This window comes from Danio rerio, chromosome 5, assembly GCF_052040795.2.
Source record: "Danio rerio strain M-AB ecotype USA chromosome 5, GRCz13ab, whole genome shotgun sequence".
Classification (NCBI taxonomy): Eukaryota; Metazoa; Chordata; class Actinopteri; order Cypriniformes; family Danionidae; genus Danio; species Danio rerio.
In genome coordinates this window covers 31,174,852-31,196,847 of record NC_141025.1, presented here as the reverse complement: position 1 = coordinate 31,196,847, position 21,996 = coordinate 31,174,852, and the positions used below count along the sequence as shown (strand labels likewise).

General features: G+C 36.8%; 1 protein-coding gene across 4 annotated transcripts in view; it reads left to right on the top strand.

Annotated features, from left to right (window-relative positions):
• Positions 1–20,329, top strand: part of adamts8a (ADAM metallopeptidase with thrombospondin type 1 motif, 8a) — a 202,840-nt gene extending 182,511 nt beyond the window's left edge. For 3 of the 4 annotated variants that reach the window (XM_087253564.1, XM_087253563.1, XM_087253562.1), the window contains 8 exons: positions 3,013–3,252; positions 4,200–4,332; positions 5,944–6,108; positions 10,164–10,462; positions 13,768–13,954; positions 14,127–14,299; positions 14,791–14,966; positions 17,497–20,329. In XM_087253564.1, coding sequence (XP_087109690.1) covers positions 3,031–3,252; positions 4,200–4,332; positions 5,944–6,108; positions 10,164–10,462; positions 13,768–13,954; positions 14,127–14,299; positions 14,791–14,966; positions 17,497–18,232 — 2,091 coding nt within the window. In that variant the 5' untranslated portion in view covers positions 3,013–3,030 and the 3' untranslated portion in view covers positions 18,233–20,329. Of the gene's footprint in view, positions 1–3,012; positions 3,253–4,199; positions 4,333–5,943; positions 6,109–10,163; positions 10,463–13,767; positions 13,955–14,126; positions 14,300–14,790; positions 15,891–16,068; positions 16,847–17,496 lie in introns of those variants that run through there. The other variant, XR_015491283.2, reaches the window with a different exon arrangement.
• Positions 20,330–21,996: the final 1,667 nt, after the last annotated feature.

Here is a 21,996-nt window from a genome sequence, read left to right as displayed (position 1 = left end):
TCAGTCTATGTCTATGTACAAGTCCTTTTTTATGTTTTGCTGACATATAATTAAGGATATTGATGCATCATTGTAAACTTTTAAAGATTTATGGAGTGGATGGACATTTTCACACCCCTATTTATGAAATCCATAACAAATAAAGGTGAATGCTTAGTGAAACTGTCAGTCAAAAGCACCATGGGTGGCCCTTGAGTATTTGAATTGGCCAAAGTTACCGGACCTTCAGTCTGAAGTCTGGCTACTTGTTACTAGGGCCTAATTTATCTACTCATGTTTGTTTCTATTATTATTATTATTATTATTATTATTATTATTATTAATTTCTATTATTAATGGCTATTATTAGTGTCTATTATTACTGTTGTTATTATTATTATTATTATTATTATTATTATTATTATTATTGAAACATCTAGTTACAATAATTTCAATAAAAGTAATTTTTTTTCATTAATTTTTAATGAAAATGCTACAGAGCACCATCTTCAAAATTTTAATTCAAAAACATTATAGTATTTGCTGATAAAATAACTTTTTCTGGCATGCGAAGCCTCAAGTTATTAATGCACGGTTTTGTGTGATCCATGTAACATGACATTATTGCAAGGTGCATTCAAAGCCTCTGAAATATAGACCATGTAAGTTGTATCACTCAACTCGCTAAACTTCTACATAATGTATATGCAACCTTGTTGTCATACGTGTATCACTCTCTCTCTTTTTCTCTGTCAAACTCACAGTAAGCGAGCATGCTCTGCATTATTTTCACCCTATGTTTAACTAGGGTTTCATTTTCAAAAATGATTAAGCAATTCTAGTTTCACTCGGTTTCTCTTAGTGTTTCTTTTACATAGGCCTAAATTACAGAAATCAATGGTTCGGGAGGTAAAAAAAAAAAAAAGAATTTAGATGTGTACATTTGTGTGTATTTTCACAGCAAAACAATAAACGAAATGACACATACAACCATTTCAGCATTTTCTAAGCACAGAAACTTCAGCAATGGGCATGGTCAAGCATAAACAATGTGCTGAGCAGGGATGCCCAAACTCGGCCCTGGAGGGCCGGTATCCTGCAAAGTTTAGTTCCAACAATCAGACACACCTGGGCTAGCTAATCAAGCTCTTACTATAATAAAAACATCCTTGCAGGTGTGTTGAAGCTAAAATCTGCAGGACACCAGCCCTCCTGGACCGAGTTTGGACACCCCTTGCTTAAAGAATCAAAACCGCATGCCTAATAAGACTGATTTGGTTTAATGGTAATTAAAATGGGGATTATTATTGTTGTAGGATTATGTAAACACAAGGCTATCACACATATTTGGCTATATAATTCATTAATTTATTTTATTTTTTTCGGCTTTATTAATCTGGTGTCGCCACAGCAGAACTTTTCTAGCATATGTTCTACATGTTTTACCCATCACTAGGAAACATCCATACACTCTTATTCACACACATACACTACAGACAACTTAGCCTACCCAATTCACCTATACCACATGTCTTTGGACTTGTGGGGGAAACCGGAGCATTCGGAGGAAACCTACGCCAACCCGAGGAGAACATGCAAACTCCACACAGAAATGCCAATTGATCCATCTGAGGCTCGAACCATTGATCTACTTGCTGTGAAGCGAACGTACTACCCACTGCACCACCGTGCATCCCTGTCCATCTAATGCAATGAAAAAATCTAATTTGCACAATAGGTGCTGTTTTAAGGTCTGTACTGGAGGAGGTAAAAGCCCATGTATTTATCCATTTAACTGTTGTTCTGAATATGACTAAATAACTACATATGAGTGCATTCAAAACAGCTGCCATATGCACTGTTTCATATTATCAAGGATTTCAGAACAAACCTATTGAGAGGCACTTTTCCATTGCAACCAGTCTTTATTCCTATGTAAATCAGGTTACACTCTCAGAAATCTTTCAGTTACCAATATGGACTATTTGTTTATGTACTAACGTACATTTTGAAAAAAAGTATCGCCCCAGCAAACACCTTTGTGCCTTTATTTATTATATTTATAGTGAACTCTGAGAAAAGAAGACTAAAATGTAGTAGGTCCTAATTATTAGTCTGTGGTTTAGATATGAAAAGTGGCAAAAGGCAGGCAAACCACTAAAACTTGTGGTTTGAGGGTGACTGTAGGGTTGGTTATACAGAGTGTAACAAAATATGAAACTTGTCAGTGAATCAATGTGGGAGAAAACCAGAAGGGAGTGAAAATACCATCTGGAAAAGAAGAACAGCCAGAAGTTGTTTTTGACTCATTTTATTGACAGAAAGAGGAACAAATGTTTAAATATTTTGGTCCCACGAGCCTTTAGATTATGGTGACCCCTTTATTTTCAGATATTAGACATGTCTGTCCAGACAGTCCTTCCTATATTAGTGCCATCAGCTTTTATTAATGTAAAATCTAACATGAACTTAAATATAAATCAAATATAAAGAATTGTACCTGTTTTTAAAATAAAGTTGAGCTCTTTCTGCCATTGTTTAAAATAGTTAATCAGACAATCATCTACTATTTCTCAATATGTGCTGTTCTTATATATGAAGTTCAAAATGTAATTTTGGGAGGAGCTTAAATATTCAGACTTGTCAGTTATTATAATTTACGACAGCCATTGTCCCAGTTGACAAATTTTCTGACATCTCTCCACCACCCTACCTTGTCCTTTTCCTATTTCATGTCTTCGGAAGTACACTCATACACTGCAAAAAAATGATGTCTGTAAAATTGTATTTGTATTATATGTTGAATTTAAACAAGCAAATTAAAAGTAATGTTCAACTTAATTTGTTTGTTTTAATTCAGCTCAAATAAATTGTTTTCAACCACTTAAAAAATGAGTAAATCCAAGTCTTTTCAGTGTAGGGGGATTGAACTGAAATTGAACCACTATCGAGGTACAAAAGATGTAATTGGACAGTGAAGTCATATACCATATTTGTTTCATTACTAATTGATAATTTTTTTTTTTCCAACAGCACTATCTCCTAACGGTCATGGCCATGGCAGCACAAGTCTTTGTGCATCCTAGCCTGAAAAATGCTGTTAGTCTGGTAGTAGTGAAGATGGTTGTTGTGGAGGATGAGGAAGTGGGACCTGAGCTTTCAAGTAACGGCGGCGTTGCCCTGCGTAACTTTTGCATGTGGCAACAACTGTTCAACCCTGGCAGCCAGAGGCATCCAGAACATTATGACACAGCCATCTTGTTCACTAGAGAGGTGAGAAACAGAAAACTCTCTTCAAAACAAAGTAATCAAATCTGATAGAAAAAACTAAATGTTTATTTCATGCTGTAACCGACAGCCAAATGTATTTTGGACCTTGTTTAATTTTAGGCTTGAATTTATGACATAACTGCACTTTAAATAGCAGATTTACTTTTGATATTAAAAGTGTGTTGGACATTTAATTAAATTTTCCTTCAGGAAAGATGGCAACTATTTCTCTCATGTAATTTTAGTCCACACACATTTTACAGACGGAATTACCTTCAGCTTTTGATTAACTCGCTTGGCTACCACTTTTCCAAAACAAGACATAATTTCATCGAGTCAATGACAGGGTCATGATCACAATGCTCAGCAGGGGACTCCTTGTCCAATTTTGGAGACGGTAAGCAAGAGATTGTAGCTCTGCCAAAAACCAGAGGGTCAGCCCCGCATAAAGCAGACATAGGAACGAAAATGAAAAGTTGGCTGGACATCCAGCTGAGAACAACACAACAGAACGCAGGTCCTGCTGTGGCTAGATGGAGAAACAGGTGGTTTTTATTTAGTGGAGGAGGTCTGAGTATCTCTGGTCGTCTCGCATGGCTTCCACTGAGACGTGTTCCCCAGTTAAGGTTATCCCTGTCTGGACAGGGAAGTATTGGACAGGCCCTTCAGTCTGCATGTGTTGTGTGGTCCAGCTATCTCACAGTTAATTTTCCCCCTCTTGTGTGTGTGTGTTTTTTTTCTAGTATTCAGTCTGCCATGTATTTGCTTCATTTTACGATGGAAACACTGACAAATATGTTTTGTTGGCAAGAGTCTGCTTGGGGAAAAAAGGGCTGTCTGGAACTAATGGAGCGATGTCTGGATATCAGTGTCTCAAATGTGTCCCCCTGTACTCTCCTCTTGCTTTTTCCCTCATTTGCCTACTTGTCTGTCTCTCATTTTGACTTCAGGATATTTGTGGATACAAGGATTGTGACACTCTGGGTGTAGCTGATGTTGGCACTATGTGTGACCCCAAAAGAAGCTGCTCCGTTATAGAGGACAACGGCCTTCAGGCAGCGTTCACTGTGTCACATGAACTCGGTATGTTCACACGCATGACCAGACTCCATGACTGTAGTTGAATATCTCACCCTCACTGACTGTCTGGACAAGAGCATGGGTTCCAGACTGAGTCATTAATTAATGGAAACCAGATGTTAAAATACACTGAGAGCTTTGTGCTACTATTAGCGACATTGATCATATTCAATATCAAATCAATTATTAATCAATCATCTACATGTGAAGTGTATGTAAATAGCTTTCTCAGTATTCAAGTGTTCTCCATTACAATATACCTAAAGACAACTGGTAGACAAACCTTGAGTTTCATAATGGAATTAATTGGTGCTTTCCTAAAGCTACAGTACACTACTTACATGCTACGATCACATCGAAATAATGCGGTGCTTTCTAACATCATCTGAAAATGGTGGGTGGTCAACCATAGGCACTGAATCTCAGGTATGGTGGGTGGGTATAGTGTGTAGGGAATTTAAAAAAAGACCAATGCGGGATCGTTTTACAGTGTGGGAGTGGTTGTATTGAATTGATCGCTCAGATTAACAGCACTTTCTTTTTTGAGCTCTGAATTATTATATTTTTTATAAATCTATTGCACTATGCATTCACTATAGAATAGAAGTGCACTTGAAACTTCATGCATATTCATTCATTCATTTTCTTTTCGGCTTAGACCGTTTATTAATCAGGGGTCACCACAGCGGAATCCAGCCTATGTTTTACACAGCAGATGCCCTTTCAGCTGCAACCCATCACCGAGAAACACCCGTACATTCTCATTCACACACACACTAAGGACACTTTTGTACATAATTTCGTACTTATTTTGGGTCTAAGTTAATTAGGTGGGCCTCCATTAATCTTGGTACATTTATTTACTCATTTAGCAGACACTTTTATCCAAAGCTATCATTATCAAAATATGTCATTATCATTTCAATTACGTCCTTAAAATTCCATTTGAGGAATTTGTTTTTTAATAATTATTACAAACTAAGTGAAGTTTCGACAAACTAATTTCGAGAGGAGCACGTTATATGATTGATCGCGGCTGGTTTCCCATCCAAAATTAGTAGTAAGCCAATCAGATTAATCCAAACTCAGTATAAATAAAATAGCCTGTCTAGAATTACTACTTTATCTTCATTTTCCGAAGAATCCCCCATCCATCCTATCTCCCCCCTTTTCTCCTTTATCAGGGGGAGCTCTCGAGAACTACCTGATCTCGTACTGATCCCCCTTGCATGCTTTTCGACCAGGCGGGGGCCCTGGGCTTAATTACCTCCCAGCTGAGGGTTCTCTCCTGGGACAGCATGCCAAACCTGCTAATATTATCAAGCAATATCTAAGTGTGAACTCTTGAAAGCAAGAAAAAAAAACCCATACAGAATATGCACATACAGATACAGTAGGTGTTCAAAATACAACCTTTGCCCTTGGGATAAATCACCAAATTGTAGTAATAGCTATAGTGTTGTTATCTATTTGAATGCACCGTAAATGAAAGGTAAAAACTACACAGTATGTAGCAGTGATGGACATCCTTGAAAGTTATATGAGGAGCACAGCAATGTGGAAAAGTTATTACACTGTACAAGTACATCTGTCTGTTTTTCTACTTTTTTCCAGGCCATGTACTCAGCATGCCACATGATGATTCGAAAAACTGCGAGAAATGGTTCGGGCATCTCTATGGGCATACAATGGCTCCTTTCTTTGTCCATCTCAACAAAACTCTTCCCTGGTCTCCATGTAGCGCATTATACATCACAGAGTTCTTCGACAATGGCCACGGTAGGATTCTTCTCTGGTTCTCTAGAGATACTGTTTTCATTATTTCCCTTCTTTAAATATTTTACGAAAACCAATTTTGCCCTTGTGTAACTGAGTGGGTTTTCTTTTGGTTTTCAGTTTTTGTTTGGTTTTGGCACATAATGGTGCATATATCCCAGAGACCCGGAGAGAAAAAAAATAATAACACTGAGTGAAGTTTTTGAGCCATTTGGCTTGAATTGTAAATCTGTCATTCTAAAGTTAATGGAAACATGTCACAGAGAAGCTACTGTGTAATTTTGATCTTAATGTGCGGTGAAAAATCTCTATAATGTAGATGCCTGTGTTTTATGAATTGACTTTCCTTCAGTGTTTTGCACGTTTCTTGTTTAAATGCCTCTTCTGTCTTAACCTACTCCCTAACCACTAATAATGGGCTGGTGGGACCACACTGTGTAATTTTGCTGAGAGTGTCAAAACTAACAGTCTTTGCAGAGTAAGCTCACTCTCACTCACTTTGTCTACTCGTGTACTATATAAATACACAAACTATGGTTCAAAAGTTTGGGGTCACGAAGAGCCCGGTTCTCTTATGCTCATCAAAACCACATTTATTTGATCAAAAATACAGAAAATGTCATTAAAAATAACCGTTTTATTTTAAGATGTTAAATTTTTCCATGCGATAACAAAGCTAGATTTTTTACAGCCATCATTTTCAAATTATTCAGATTTTATTATTCTGATTTCTTAATATTATGAATATTAATGTAATGTAATGTGTGTATTTATATAGAGCTTTTATTGTCTATAGCCATACACCCAAAGGGCTTCACAATCATGAGTGGGCGGGGGCTCTCCACACCACCAACAGTGTGCATCATCCACTTGGTTGATGCGTCGGCAGCCACATGACAATGGCGCCAGTGCGCTCACCACACACCAGCTATAAGTGGAGTGAAGAGACAGTGATAGAGCCAATTCAGTGGATGGCGTTGATTAGGAGGCCGTGATCTGTAAAGGACGATTAAGGGAATATGGCCAGAACAACGGGGTTACACCACTACTGTGCCATGGAATTTTTAATTACCACAGAGTGTCAGGACCTAGATTTAACGTCTCTTTAGAAAGATGACGCTCACTGACAGTATAGTGTCCCCTGCACTATACTGGGGCATTACGACTCACACAGACTGCAGGTTGAGCACCCCCTTCTGGCCTCTCTAACACCACTTCCAACAGCAACCTAGCTCTACCATGTGATCTCCCATCCAGGTACTGACTAATTTCAGCCATTGTTAGCTTCAGTGAGCAACCAGTCTTGGGCTGCAGGGTGATATGGCTGTGGCTAATCTGTTCAAAACAAGTGGATGAATCTTTCCATGATATTTTATTGAATTAAACGTACAAAGGACTAATAATGGATTAATTTAAGTTTAATTAATGGATCAAAATGAAGCTTTTCTGATCAGTTTAATGTTTCCTTGCTGAGTGAAAGGAACACTTTCTATAAAAGAAATCGTACTGATCCCCTGATTTTGAACATTAGTGTGCATATTTATTTTTTCTTATCTATGAAATATGATTTCATAATTTGTCAATTCATGAAACAATATGCCATTGCCAGGGGAACATGTTGAGACTCTGTCAGAGATACGTAATGTTAACCACGATTTAAATAAACTACAGCAATTCACAACAAAGATGAGCTCAGATTCGAAAAAGTGACAGCTCAGGAAATATGGTAGACATACTTTCTCCAGTTGTTGATTTATTTCCGCTGATATCTCAGTCTACACTCTCTCGTTCCCGCTCTTCCACTGACTCATCTTCAGTGACTCACACATTCCAGGTTTAACAACTGTTTTCCCTCACAGAGACAGTATGCGAGGCCAAGCACATGCCGTCTTTACCGGCCATACTGTTGCCACAGGTAGACTGTGAACTGATACGGCTTCAAGCCTGTTATTTTCCATTGTTTTTATGCCGGTATCCGTTTCAGCGAAAGCCTTTCATTACCAAGCATTCATAACATTCATTTAGGTGTGCAAAGCCATATTGAACCCTTTTCAAATGTTTAATACCTTAGAAATTAAGGTGTCCTCAATACTTTAAGCCTAATTAGATTTCACAGTATCAATGTTGGAAAAACACAGAGGGAGTCAAGGAGTCTGCATAATTGTTTCAAGGCATTATGCTGTCTCCATATCTTTATCCATATGGATAAAACGATGTTTGGGAAGGACTCTTGGTAGACATTCCATATAGTGAAATTAAACTTTCTTTTGTTGCTGATTCATTTTTTTTTGTTCTAGAGTGAGCTAACTGAGGCTCCACAATAGTAGGTTACATAATGGAAATCTCCAGATGCGCACGTTGAGAAGAGAGAAGGTAGAGCAAGATCTCTCTGCTATGAAAATAGTCCCCTTAAGCTAACGTGCACACCTGTTTTAGATAGCTGAATATAAAAGATCATTTTAGTTGAGGTAAACAATCAGTCAATAGCAACAGTTCAAACCAAATGTATGTGTTATTGTTCAGACTGGGTATTGCAACAATACAGACTTCTCACAGTTTTAGGGTCACGGCTTTGGTTCAGTATATGATATGTTTAGTAAAAAACTGGATATTTGTCTAATAAAAATAGAGGAAAAAACTCAAATACAAAATACAGTACATAATGAATACATTTGAGCAAAAATACTGCTAAAAGAAACAGTGCTTTTCAGGTTTTTTTTTTGTGTCTTACAGTAGTTTTAGCATAAAGCTATAGCTATTCAGCCAGTGACTATTGTGGTTTAAATAATATTTAAAACAAAGACAGCAAGAATAAGATGTCTTTACATTATGAGAATCCACATTTCCCGAATGTTTACGTTCTAATGCTAACCCATTGAATACTTCTTAAGTCAGAGAGGTGGATTATTTATTAATTCTTTTTGGTCATAATGGAGTTTCACCATTGAGAAGTCAGAATTGATTTGCATGTCACATCTTTAAATTTATTTGTTCAGTTGAGCATTTCTCAGATCTCCCGCACAAGTTCTCTTTGTGCTTTGATGTTCAATGTTTAAAGAGCCCCTATTATGCATTAAAAATGTCATATTTTGGTTTTGGGAGAATTTCATTGTTATATATGCATTTTTTTAACCTAATTTTCCCAACGACTCCCATATGATTTGTTCAACGATTCATTTGTTCCCAAAACCCTCCTTAGCGCGATGCTAATCTTTGCTGATTGGTCTGATGGCCCAGTCTGTTGCTATTGGTCGAGGAGCAATTTTGGTCATTTTCAAAAACCCATTATAGGAGCTCTTTAAATAACAAAAGCTTATAAATTTAGTTTAAATATAAATAGCGACACAGTATGAGTTTCTAGTATGCACGCATAATATCATTTTCACTTGAAAGATTCCTAACTTTACCGTGCTCACTCACTGTTCATATCAACTCATGGACATAGATTCTAACATGCACAAACCTCATATTATGTCTATATATGTGTATATTCAGCCAACTCAACTCCACCCAATGACAGGTTTCCAGCTTCCCTCCTCCACCCTATCTCTTCCTTCTTCCCTACTCTTAGGGTACATGTCAACTGAAGCATATTTGCACAGATGAAAATGCCAGCGCCCTTCCAAAAGCAACCACTTCTCTAAATGTTAGAGCTTTTGAAAAAAATTGAATGCTTATCGATTTGTGTAAAACGCATGCTCAGTGCCTCACTACGCTGCTGGCGGACTATAAGTGATTATATGTAATACTTGAGTTGTTTACAAGTTGTTTTGTTGACATTTAAACACAGATTGAGTGACTTCATAATGTATCCATTTCACTGTGTTATTGATGTTTGTTAATGTTTATTTAAAGCTATGAATTGTGGTAAAATTGATGATTGTTTTACATGCACTTAACTGAATTAAGCTTGATGGACCTACAGTACAGATCAAAGATTAACCAGCTAAGAAATTCAGATTTTCAATCCAATACTAATCTTTACAGAAACTGGGTTGAATTTGAAGCAATCTCTAGAAATGTGCAGCTGAATAAGAACATGTGTGTGTGTTTTTCAGGTGACTGTTTGCTGGATCCTCCTGAAATGACCATCCCTTTAGCTGCTGAGCTCCCTGGTCATACATTTGGTCTAGACCAGCAGTGCCAGCAGGCGTTTGGAAACAAATACACCCACTGTTCCAATGCCCCCGCAGATCAGACTTGTGTACAGCTGTGGTGTCGAGAGGAAGGAAAGATTCAGTGCACAACTCGGAATGGAAGCCTTCACTGGGCTGATGGCACTCCATGTGGGGAAGACAGGCGATGTCGTGAGGGTTTGTGTCTGTCGAGTGCAATGGAAGAGGCGGGAGAGCAGAAGGTATGCATGTGTGTTTGTGCGTCATCCAGTTTTATCACCCTTTACCTGTCAGCACATATGCAGAAAAAATGGCTGGAAACACCCATGCACAGATTTATGGGCGCCACTATTAAAAAATATCTGATGTCGTGCTTATAGCCCCTTTGTGCGTCACTCTTTCTACCGTTGCATACTGTCTCAATTATCTGTTCTGTCTCTCAGTTCTTTCAAAACTTTTAGATATTTCCCCTTCTTCAGACATACTCTTTTCACCGTAATGTTTACATGTTTGAAAGAGTGTCTGAGTGCTCAGAACAGAAGAGTCAGACTGCGTTTTTCACCTACAGAAATAAAACTCATTCCGCTTCTTGGATCGCAACCAGGCTTTTTGCAGCTTAAAATAACCAATCTACTTTTATATCCAGCATTTAAATGCCAAAGTGAAAGTAGGTTTATGTAGATGGAGCCCTTGAAAAGCTCAATTATTTTTGAACCTTCCATTTAAGATGCAGTTGCATTGTATTCAGCAAAGCCTCTTTAAAAAGTGTGATTATTTTTGGTGTAGTGTGTAAAAAAAAAAATACAGCTTGTGATCCCAGACGGCCTGGCTGTGAGAAGGCATCCCTCAGCCAAGTCATAAAAAACCCTGACAGAAATGCAGTGTGGTATGCTCACATTCCGTCAGCACTACGCTTACTGGAAGTGATGTTTAGGAGCACTTTGCAAGGCTAGATCAGGGGTCAAGATGAGCACCGCACGTGACAAAGTCTTCAATAATACACAGAAAACAATAAATAAATATCATTTGAATTTATAAGTTACACAGACATTTAACATTTATAAATTTATACAGTATGTAACATTCTTTTTACACACACACACACACACACACACACATATATATATATATATATATATATATATATATATATATATATATATATATATATATATATATATATATATATATATATATATATATATATATATATAGTATGTACACATGCAAGTTTGGGCCCACTAAGATTTATTTATTTTTTATATAATGTTATTCACAAGCAAGTATTACACTGATCAAAAGTGAGATTTATATTGTAATATAATATTGTACACGTAAATGGTCAAATAATGTACCACAAACATTTGCTTCAACATTGATAATGCATCCTGAGCACAAATTCATCATTGTAAAATTATTTCTAAAGGATAGGCAGAGAAGGATAGACACTAACTGCGTCCCAAATCGCATACTTATGCACTATTCTACGCCATTTTTGTAGTATAAATAGTGTAAGTAGTGCGTTCACACTGAAAACTCTAAAAATAATTAAAAAAAGTGCACTTTAATTACGCGGATGATGCACTCATTCAGCCGGTAAAATGAAGTGTGTAAAGATAGACACTTCACGCACTCAACGACCGCAGGTTTGCTAACGTAGCAGAGCATGTTGGATAATTTTATTTATTTTGAATGGTGGAAGCAAAATTTTTTTATGCGAGTGATTATAGTGGCTCCCGATGGTGAATGCGGTTATATTTATGGCAGGTATTATTTGATTGTTTGGTCATTTATTTCACTGATTTGGCAACCGTCAAACATCATCAAGGAAACGCTTTGAATTTCCGCTTAGTAAAAAACATTAGTACTCCATTTGGGACGACACTACATACATATACTATGCTGTTGAGTGTGTAAGTGCATAAGTACATAGTGTATAGTGTGCCATTTGAGATGCAGCTACAATCTTTACAAAAAAATACATTGCTTTTGTAGCCTGTGGCTTTAAATCCCAAATGAGCTGCTTTTCCCTACCCACCTCTCCAACGTGCACGTCTGCTTCTCATGCATTATGTCGGATAAACAGCCGTTAGTGATAGAGACATGAAGGATTAGTCAAAAATACCAAAAAAAGTTAATTTGATGTATTTGTGGAGTTTATTCAAGCCTTTCTGAAACAAGGAGTCACACACAAATGCCGTTAGCAGTACACACACACATGCATACATAAAATTGGAGGGATTTGGATCCTATTTTAGCGACAACATTTTCTTAAAAAAGAGACTTGTTGTGTTTCTAACACCCTAATAGGACTGTGTACACACAATACCTTAACACAGTTTAGTCCAAACAGCTTCCAAAAGTTGATTTTCACTCTTTAACTTGTGTTTTTCACATGTGAAGCTTGTGTAGTTGAAGACTGAAGAAATCTAGTATAGCTGATTTTTTTCACAAAAAAAAATACAGTAGAAGTCAGAATAATTAGCCCCCCTGAATTATTTTTTCCCAATTTCTGTTTAACGGAGAGAAGATTTTTTTTTCAACACATTTCTAAACATAATAGTTTTAATAACTCATTTCTAATAACTTACTTATTGTATCTTTGATATGTTGACAGTAAATAATGTTTTACTGGATATTTTTCAAAACACTTTTATACAGCCCAAAGTGACATTTAAAGGTTAACTTCTGTAGGTTAATTAGGTTAACTAGACAGGTTAGGGTAATTAGGCAAGTTATTGTATAACAATGTTTTTTCAGTAGACTATTGAAAAAAAAATAGCTAAAAGGGGCTAATAACTTTGACCTTAACCTCCTAGGGCTTTGTGACCACATACATGGACAGCACATTTTAGCTCTTAAGTGGCTATTTAAAATACTTAAAATAGAATAGAATAGAATGTTTTTTATTTTGTTACTGACATCCCTGTACAGTGTCATCCTGCTACTGTTTTGCAGCATATGAAATGTCCCAAACACTATTTTAAAATGTCCAAAGTGGGGAAAAAAGGTTGTTTTACTCTCTGATAATCAAAACATTTTTTTTTTTAAATCTGTTAAATATGCATTACAAAACAGTCAGGAAAAAAGTGTTTTATGTAAATTCGAACCATTAGTCCACATATATGGACATTATTTTTCTCTAAAACATACATCATATCAAAAGATGTTACTTAGGTTTTTATTCTAGTTATGTTTCAATAAGCCGAAATTTCAAAGAGAAATAAAAAATGCATGTAAAAACATATTGAACCGTAAGAGGTTAAAATGGTTTTTAAAAAATTAAAAATAGTTTTTGTTCTAGCTGAAATTAAACAAATAAGACTTTCTTCAAAAGAATTTTTTTATAAGTAATAATAATAATAATAATATATATATATATATATATATATATATATATATATATATATATATATATATATATATATACAAAACAAAATTTGTTATATATAAACAATATATATATAATTTACAATATCATTGTACTGTATTTTGTACTTTGTTACATTTTATTGTGAAATCTAACAGCCTCTATTTTGTGTCCCAGGTGCCCGTCAATGGTGGATGGGGAGAGTGGGGCCCTTGGGGGCCATGTTCACGAACATGTGGTGGGGGTGTGGAGTTTTCCCATCGAGAGTGCACTTCTCCTGTACCACAGAATGGAGGATTGTACTGTGTGGGACAGAGGGTCAAATACCAGTCCTGCAATACTCAGACCTGCCCAGAAGACCATGGTAACATTTTATAAATAAACCTCCATACTCACTTTAGATAGCATAGGTCGCATTATTGAGGGTTAGAGAATGAGTGAGTGGAGAGAATGAAGCCATGAGGTCAAAAGACCGTGCAGTTTTCTTATAACATTTATTCTCAGAGATGCACCTGTGTCCTTTTTTTAATCCACAGGAAAAAGCTTCAGAGAGGAGCAGTGTGAGAAGTATAACAGTGACCGTTACATGGACATTAAAGGGAACATAAAGCAGTGGATCCCCAAATATTCTGGTGTCTCTCCACGAGACCGCTGCAAACTTGTCTGCCGAGCCAAAGGAAGCAATGAATTCAAAGTGTTTGAAGCCAAGGTGCACATCCATTGAAGACATTTTACTTTTAATCTAATCCGATCAGCAATAAGAACGATATGTGAAATTAATTTTAGTCTCTGCCTGCTCTAAAGCTTTACTAAGATGTCAGACGGTCGCTCTCTTAGACTTCCCTCTCGCCACATGCCCATTGATATCTTTACACTCCCACTAAACTCTCATGCATGAAATATTTTCCCTGTTGTAAAATGTGAAACCTGAGCACCCCAACCCTACAGTCCAGCTACTTGCTTAAGCTCTTGAGTGCACCTCTGTAACTGATATTTCAGATACAGCTGAAATGTTGTTAGTTTTGCATCATCAGCCCAGAGTTCTGGCGATTCTGCTTTATGTGGAATAGCCATTATGTGAGAACAGAATACACTGGAGCACTTAGGCTGCCATTGCAATAAAAATACACATTATTTCTTGAAACATTTGTTGAAGGTTTCTGTCTATTCTGACACTCGTCTTTTCTATATGCTGGGCAGGTTGTGGATGGCACCACCTGTGGGCCAGATACCACATCCATCTGTGTTCAGGGCCAGTGCATCAAAGCCGGATGTGACCAGGTGATAGGTTCCAATGAAAAGCTGGACAAGTGCAGTGTTTGTGGAGGTGATGGTACAACCTGCAGGAAAATAAGTGGTTCGCTAAACAAAGCTACGTAAGTGAAAATCATATTTTTAAGCAATTCATTTAAAAAAAAAGAAATATAAACACTGGGAAAGGCGAGAGCTGCTGATATAACTGATATGAAATTCTGATTTTAGGCATCAGGGTACCATATTTCAGTGTGAGAAATGGCTATTCACTTTGAGATTTGCTAAAAAATTAGTTTTGTTAGTAGTTTTAAAGATTAACTTTGGTAAGTGTTTAAGGAAAAATGTAAATGTTGATGATGGGCTTAAGCAATTAATGACCCACTATGAGTTAATATCTGTTAATACATCCAATATTCAGAATTGTGTTCTGGAAGAACCATTTGTATGGGGCCCACCATCATAAAATCATCAGTGAAAAGTTCTTAAAAGGATTGATCACTCAAAATTCAAATTTAATGTTAATAAACTCACCCTCAGGCCATGCAAGATGGAGACAGTTTGTTTTCTTCAGGAGAGCCTTCAAGAAGAGCTTGAGCTAAAACTGTGGTCCTTTCAGAGAGTGTGCTTCTGGTTCAAATGATTTACCAGATTCTTTTATGTATTCATACACCTAACATATACAGCTGAAGTCAGAATTATAAGCCCCCCTGTTTATTTTTTTCCCAATTTCTGTTTAAGGCAGAGAATACTTTAACACATTTCTAAACATAAAATTTTAATAACTCATCTCTAATACCTGATTTATTTTATCTTTGCCATGATGACAGTACATAATATTTTACTAGATATTTTTCAAGACATTTCTATACAGTAAAACTTAAAGTGACATTTAAAGGCTTAACTAGGTTAATTAAGTTAACTAGGCAGGTAGGGTAATCAGGCAAGATATTGTATAATGATGGTTTGTTCTGTAGACTATTGAAAAAAAATAAAGCTTAAAGGGGCTAATATTTTGACCTTAAAATGGTTTTTGAAATTTAAAAACTGCTTTTATTCCAGAAGAAAAAATATTTCAGACGGGGGCTAATAATTCTGACTTCAACTGTATTCATTCATATAAACTGCCAAATTACTACATGTAATTACTGTATGTAACATAAAGATGAATAGGCTTCATCAATTTCTTTTTTTTTGCATAAACTATGACATAACCATAAAAATCAGCCAATCTTAGGCTTTGTTCATTTATGTAGTAAATATTGACCATTTTCTTGGACAGACCAGTTGTATCGGGTAAACATTGCATGATTTTGCCCCAATTTTTAGTTGCTGACAGTTTTGCAGAAAATGAAGACAAATGCCTAAAGTCACACAAAATCTGATGCATTTTATGCTATAGTAAAAATTGAGCATAGTAAAGCACAGACGACAAAATACCAAAGCACCAGTCAAGGTACCAAAAATAACAAAATGTGTGTGAACGCAACTGTATTAATGAGTCAGACACAGGACTGACAAATACAGTATTGTTGCTGTGTGAAAGGAACAGGTTCCCCGTGGGGTCTTAAAAAGTCTTAAATACACTGAAATATTGTCTTGTAGGTCTTAAATAATATTAAACGGGTCTTAATTTTCCTCTGTCCAAGTAAAGCTACCCAATCGAGTCAACACCATCCAATTACCAACAATTCATCTCAAAACTTTTTTTTTTTTAATTTATTTATTTTTATTGCAAGATCCGATTTACAATAGCTGTTCGCCAATTTTACAACAATTTCTCTAAATGAAATTCCCTTATCAGGGAAAGAAAAAGAAAAATAATTACACTATTCCTCATTATAATAACAGAGCCACATATCACTTTACATGATACACTATACTTAATCAATTTGGACCTAAGGTCAACAAATGTTTATTTTTGGTTATTTATGTCATTGTCTCCATAATAAATAAACTTTTAACAATGTTAAACTTGTCATTAAAAAAAAAAAAAAAAATTTAATCAGGGGTCGACACAGCGGAATGAACTGCCAACCTGTCCAGTATATGTTTTACACAGCAGATACACTTCCAGCTGCAACCCAACTGGGAAACATCCATACACACACATACACAATTTACAGAAGGAAAATTTAGCTTACCCAATTTACCTATAGCACATGTCTTTGGACTTGTGGGGGAAACCGGAGCACCTGGAGGAAACCCATGCAAACACAGCGAGAACATGCAAATTCCATACTGAAATGTCAACTGACCTAGCTGAGGCTCGAACCAGTGGCCTTCTTGCTGTGAGGCGATCATGCTACCCACTGCGCCACCGTGCTGCCCGCCCTGTATAAGTCTAAAATTTAATTCATAATAGTTTTAACGGGGTCTTAAAAAGTCTTAAATTTGACTTGATTAAACCTGCAGAAACCCTGAGTGGTGTAAAGAACATTTAAATAACCTCAAGAACGTTTCTTTTACTATCATAGACCTTTTGTGCAGTGAAAAGTTCTTGTGGCTGTTAAAGGTTTTCATGGATTAATTATTGCAAATAAAGCACTTTTTACTTTTAGGAATGTATGGTTGGCCAGTAACCAGTATGATACTGATATATCGTCCACATCTCTCCAGGTTTTCATAAACTGTTTTCTGCTAATGTCTCCACAGTATTGGCTACATTGATATTGTTACCATTCCAGCTGGGGCGACTAATATTGACATAAAGCAACGCAGCCATCGAGGCATCCCACATGATGGCAACTACTTAGCAGTTAAAGCTCAAGACGGAACCTACATCCTGAATGGGAATTTCTCAGTATCAATGGCAGAGCAGGACGTCCCAGTTCCCGGTGCTATGCTTAGATACAGTGGCTCCTCCACCACCCTGGAGCGACTTCTAAGCTTTCACAGACTTCAGGAACCCATCACCATCCAGCTGCTGTCTACTGCTGGTGACATCTCGCCGCCTAGAATCAAGTATACATTCTTTTTGCCAAGGGATGTGCCTTTTAGCAAGCCTGGCACTGAAAGCAGAATTTCAACACATGTGATTTCGCCTTTTGGGGGATTTGATTGGGTTCTGGGCGAGTGGTCCGAGTGCTCCAAGAGCTGTGGTGCTGGATGGTCCAGGAGAAGCGTGGAATGTAGAGATGGAGAGGGCTCTCTGTCTTACCTCTGTGATGCCGATCTTCGACCGGCAGACATCCGGCCTTGTGGAGATTTGCCCTGTCCCATGTGGCAAATGGGGCCATGGTCTGCATGCTCACGGACTTGCGGACCCGGAGAGCGCCACCGCACTGTAGTCTGTTTAGACTATGCTGGCAAGGTTCTAGAACCTCAGAAGTGCAATCCAGACAAGAGGCCAGAGGTAGCTGTAGGAGACTGCTTTTACCAGGACTGCTGAAGCTGACTTATGTAATAGAATGGAGGAGGTGGTGGGATGCGTATGTAGTGACTTGTCACCACCAAACTTCAAAACAAAAAGTGCTCTTAGAGATAGAGCGTTAGATCGGAGATCACTTATCAAGCATAACCAGGGCATTTTATTTTAAATATTACCTATGTAATGGTCTAATTCTCTGTCAAGTTTAATTATAACCACAAAGGTAACTTCCCACGGAGATCTACCTCAGTCAAGACAAGCTTCATAAAGTTAACAGTTGTTTAGAGAGGAGTCCTTTGGAACAAACCTGCTGAAATTCTGTTCAAACATCTCTCGCATACCTCCGTTATACAGTGCAGATTAATACACATCTAAATTGAGTCCAAATGTTCAGTGAAAGGAATAGCCATGGCCTAAAGTTTAAAGAGATGGTCACAAGTCCTAGCACAGGCATACATTGTAGGTGGGGGGAGTGAATAACCAGCAATCAGCCCCCATCTGCTCCCTGGGGAACCCACAACTCTGGGCTGTATGTTCACAGGTGTGTGTTGCTTCAGATCAGGGGTCACCAATCTCGGTCTTGAAGAGCCGGTGTCCCTGCAGGGTTTAGCTTCAACTTGCCTCAACTCACCTGCCTGTGTGTTTCAAGTATACCTAGTAAGACCTTGATTAGCTAGTTCAGATGTGTTTGATTAGGATTGGAGCTAAAATCTGCAGAACACCGGCCCTCCAGGAACAAATTTGGTGATCCCTGCATTAGATAAAAGCATCTTCTTAAAGATACAATCTATGCTAGAGCTACAGTCAGAGCATCCACCTTCATTAAATTGTCCATACCTGACTACAATTTAGTGTCTTTATACATGCTAGACTAATTGAATTCCCATTTATTTTCATTTTTTTATAGCTTCGAGTTTATTTTTTATCAATACCTACTACTTTACTTTAATACCTGTATTACTCTCAAAGGCTTTCCGATTTTTCATATTACAACACTGGAAACAGTATTTGGAGGTACAGTTCTTTACCTATCTGTAAAAGAACTGTTGGAACGCATACATATATGCTCAATTTACCTTAAAAGCTTGGTTACGAATGAATGATTTTAGTTTGTAATGAAGAATTAATGTGGAATCGCCCTCTCTTACACACTGTTAGTCTTTTTGTAATATAATTCAGCCATTTGGCAACAAGCTATCCCACACAGAGTGCAACAGTGTAAAGACTGCAAATGTGCCTTAAATTAATTCCTTTTTTATTATTAGCATCCACTGGTGCATATGACTTATAAAGGGATCATATAATATAACTGATACTGGCATGTGTGAGTTTACTTGAGGAAGTAATTTATTGTAAATGATCACGTAGAAGTGGATAATTACTGTATGTTATTGAACACACATGTGCCCTCAAAATAATTGCAATGACATCTAAAGAGGAAATACATTTCCTGTGAAAAACATTGAGATTGCATGCATCTTTGCAATCTGTATTCTGTTCATTTGTCTTTACTCTTCCGAGCTTTAGTTGGCACTATTTTAATACATTTGAAAATCGATCAACCATAAAAGAGGAGAAAATAAATAAAAATCTAAATGTTGTAAATAAATATTATTTTTCTATTTAATGAGACAAGTATAGGTCAGGAGATCATTTAGATGCAGTAGTGCTGAGCAGACATGCCTGATATTTCTGAGAAGTTTTCCCTTTAGCGTAAAGAGCACTGATATTTGTTCAATAAAGTGTCATTTCACATGTGGTGAAATGAAATGAAATTTAATACTTAGTTGCAAAATTATAATTTTCAAATTTGCATAGTTGGAAAATGTAACTAAAATGACCTATAAAATGATTAAATATAAGAGAAAAGATTTTCATTCCAATTGAATTAGAAGTATGCAAGCTTTGAAATGGTGCATATTTGAGACTAAAGCATTCTATCCCTTCAGTGAAGGTCTGCACAATGCTATTGTTATAGCTTCCTTTTACAAGCTATTTATTTTTCTACCTTCGACACCTAATGTTTTTTTTCTCTTGATGCTGCTGTCTATCTTATACATGATTGATGTATGAAATTAAATCAAATAAATATGTGTCTACAATAAAATTTGTTCTTTATTTGTTTTGAAAACCCTCCATGTCAACACATTGAACAGTCATTTAGCTCATAGATGTTAACTGAATACAAACACATACAGGTACAGCATTTAAGCAAACAAAACAAAAAAACTGAAGTCACAGGCATGTAGCCAGGGGGGGTTCGGGTGGTTCGAAAGACCCACTCCTCACTGACAAAGGTCCAGAATTTGTCACACATGAGCTCATTTATTTTATTTTGACTGGTATGCCATCATATATTGAAAAAATAACCCATCGAAGAAGGCTTTTTGACCAAGTGGAATCAGTTTTGGCCAGTGCAAACTATTATTGTTCATAAGTCCAACAGCTGTGAAAGAAAACATACAATCTGACGTAAAACAAGTCATCTTTCCCTACTGTATTGTTTTTAAATAGAGAAAACGTCTTACCAGAAACTTTTATTCTACATCTAGCACTTTTTCCTGAAAAATTCACCTATGGCGTAATTACCAACCTACGTCACACATGACGTCACACAGGTTAAAGCGCGCATACCGGTTGCAAAAAAAGACCAGTTTTAATAGCAAACAACAGCCATCAGAAGAACTGAATGGAGTAAGAACCTAATTAAAAATGCCGGACTCTGCAGTTCTCATTTTATATGAGGTGAGTTCACACGATGCTGAATCATACACATTTCTTGTTTTTAATTTCAGCAATGATTTCAGCAAAAACAGTTAAATATGGTGAATTAAACTGAGAACACTGAATGCTTAGAATGAAATGTAAAAATCTGTTTACCTACCCTGCCATACAGGTGTCAGAATGCAGCTGGTTTGCTAGTAAATGATTACCCAGGCCTTTTACAGTTCCGTTTTCTTTCCTTGTCCTTGGCCAGGCAAAACCTCGATATTTAGCACTACAAAGTTTTGAATGTGGTAATCATGGAACATTATTTCTTGCACATGACCACACAGAACAAAATTGTAATCATCCAAAGACTTGCAGGCCTTAACTTCTCTCATGTAAAATCACTTGAAGTTTCAATGAGAGTTGTATATTTTGGGCTGGACGCGCATGGAAGGGTGCTATCACAAATGGACTTGTCAGACGAACGCCGCTCGCTTTAATGTTAATTTTGCTGAATAACTGTGCTTATCACTGGGTGACAAGCTATTATAATACGCTGAAAGCATTATGTAAATAATATATTTAATATGTAATTAGTACAACTTATCTCTAATACAACAACAAACTCCGTACAGCATCAGATGTCATTCCCTCGCAGGTTTTTTTCTGCAACCTTGATTCAGACATCCTGAATGTTCACAAACCGGTAATTCACCTTTACTGCATGTTTTTGGACTGTGGAAAAAAACCAGACCACCCTGAGGAAACCCACGTCAACACAGAGAGAACGCGCAGCATCACACAGAAATGCCAGCTGACCCAGCCGAGGCTCAAACCAGCAACCTTCTTGCTGTGAGGTGATTGTGCTACCCACTGCGCCCACCATGCTGCCCTATTATTATGTTTCAAATTTTTTTTTTTTTTTTACAGAAATGGACAAATTCTGAGGATAGTTGAATGTGCTGACCAGTTAACAAAAGGCTATTTAAAACTTTAACCGAATTCTATTTTTTTTTTCTAATGATGTTATGTGATGTTAAAAATTGGTATTTAATAAATAAGTATTTCACATTTTT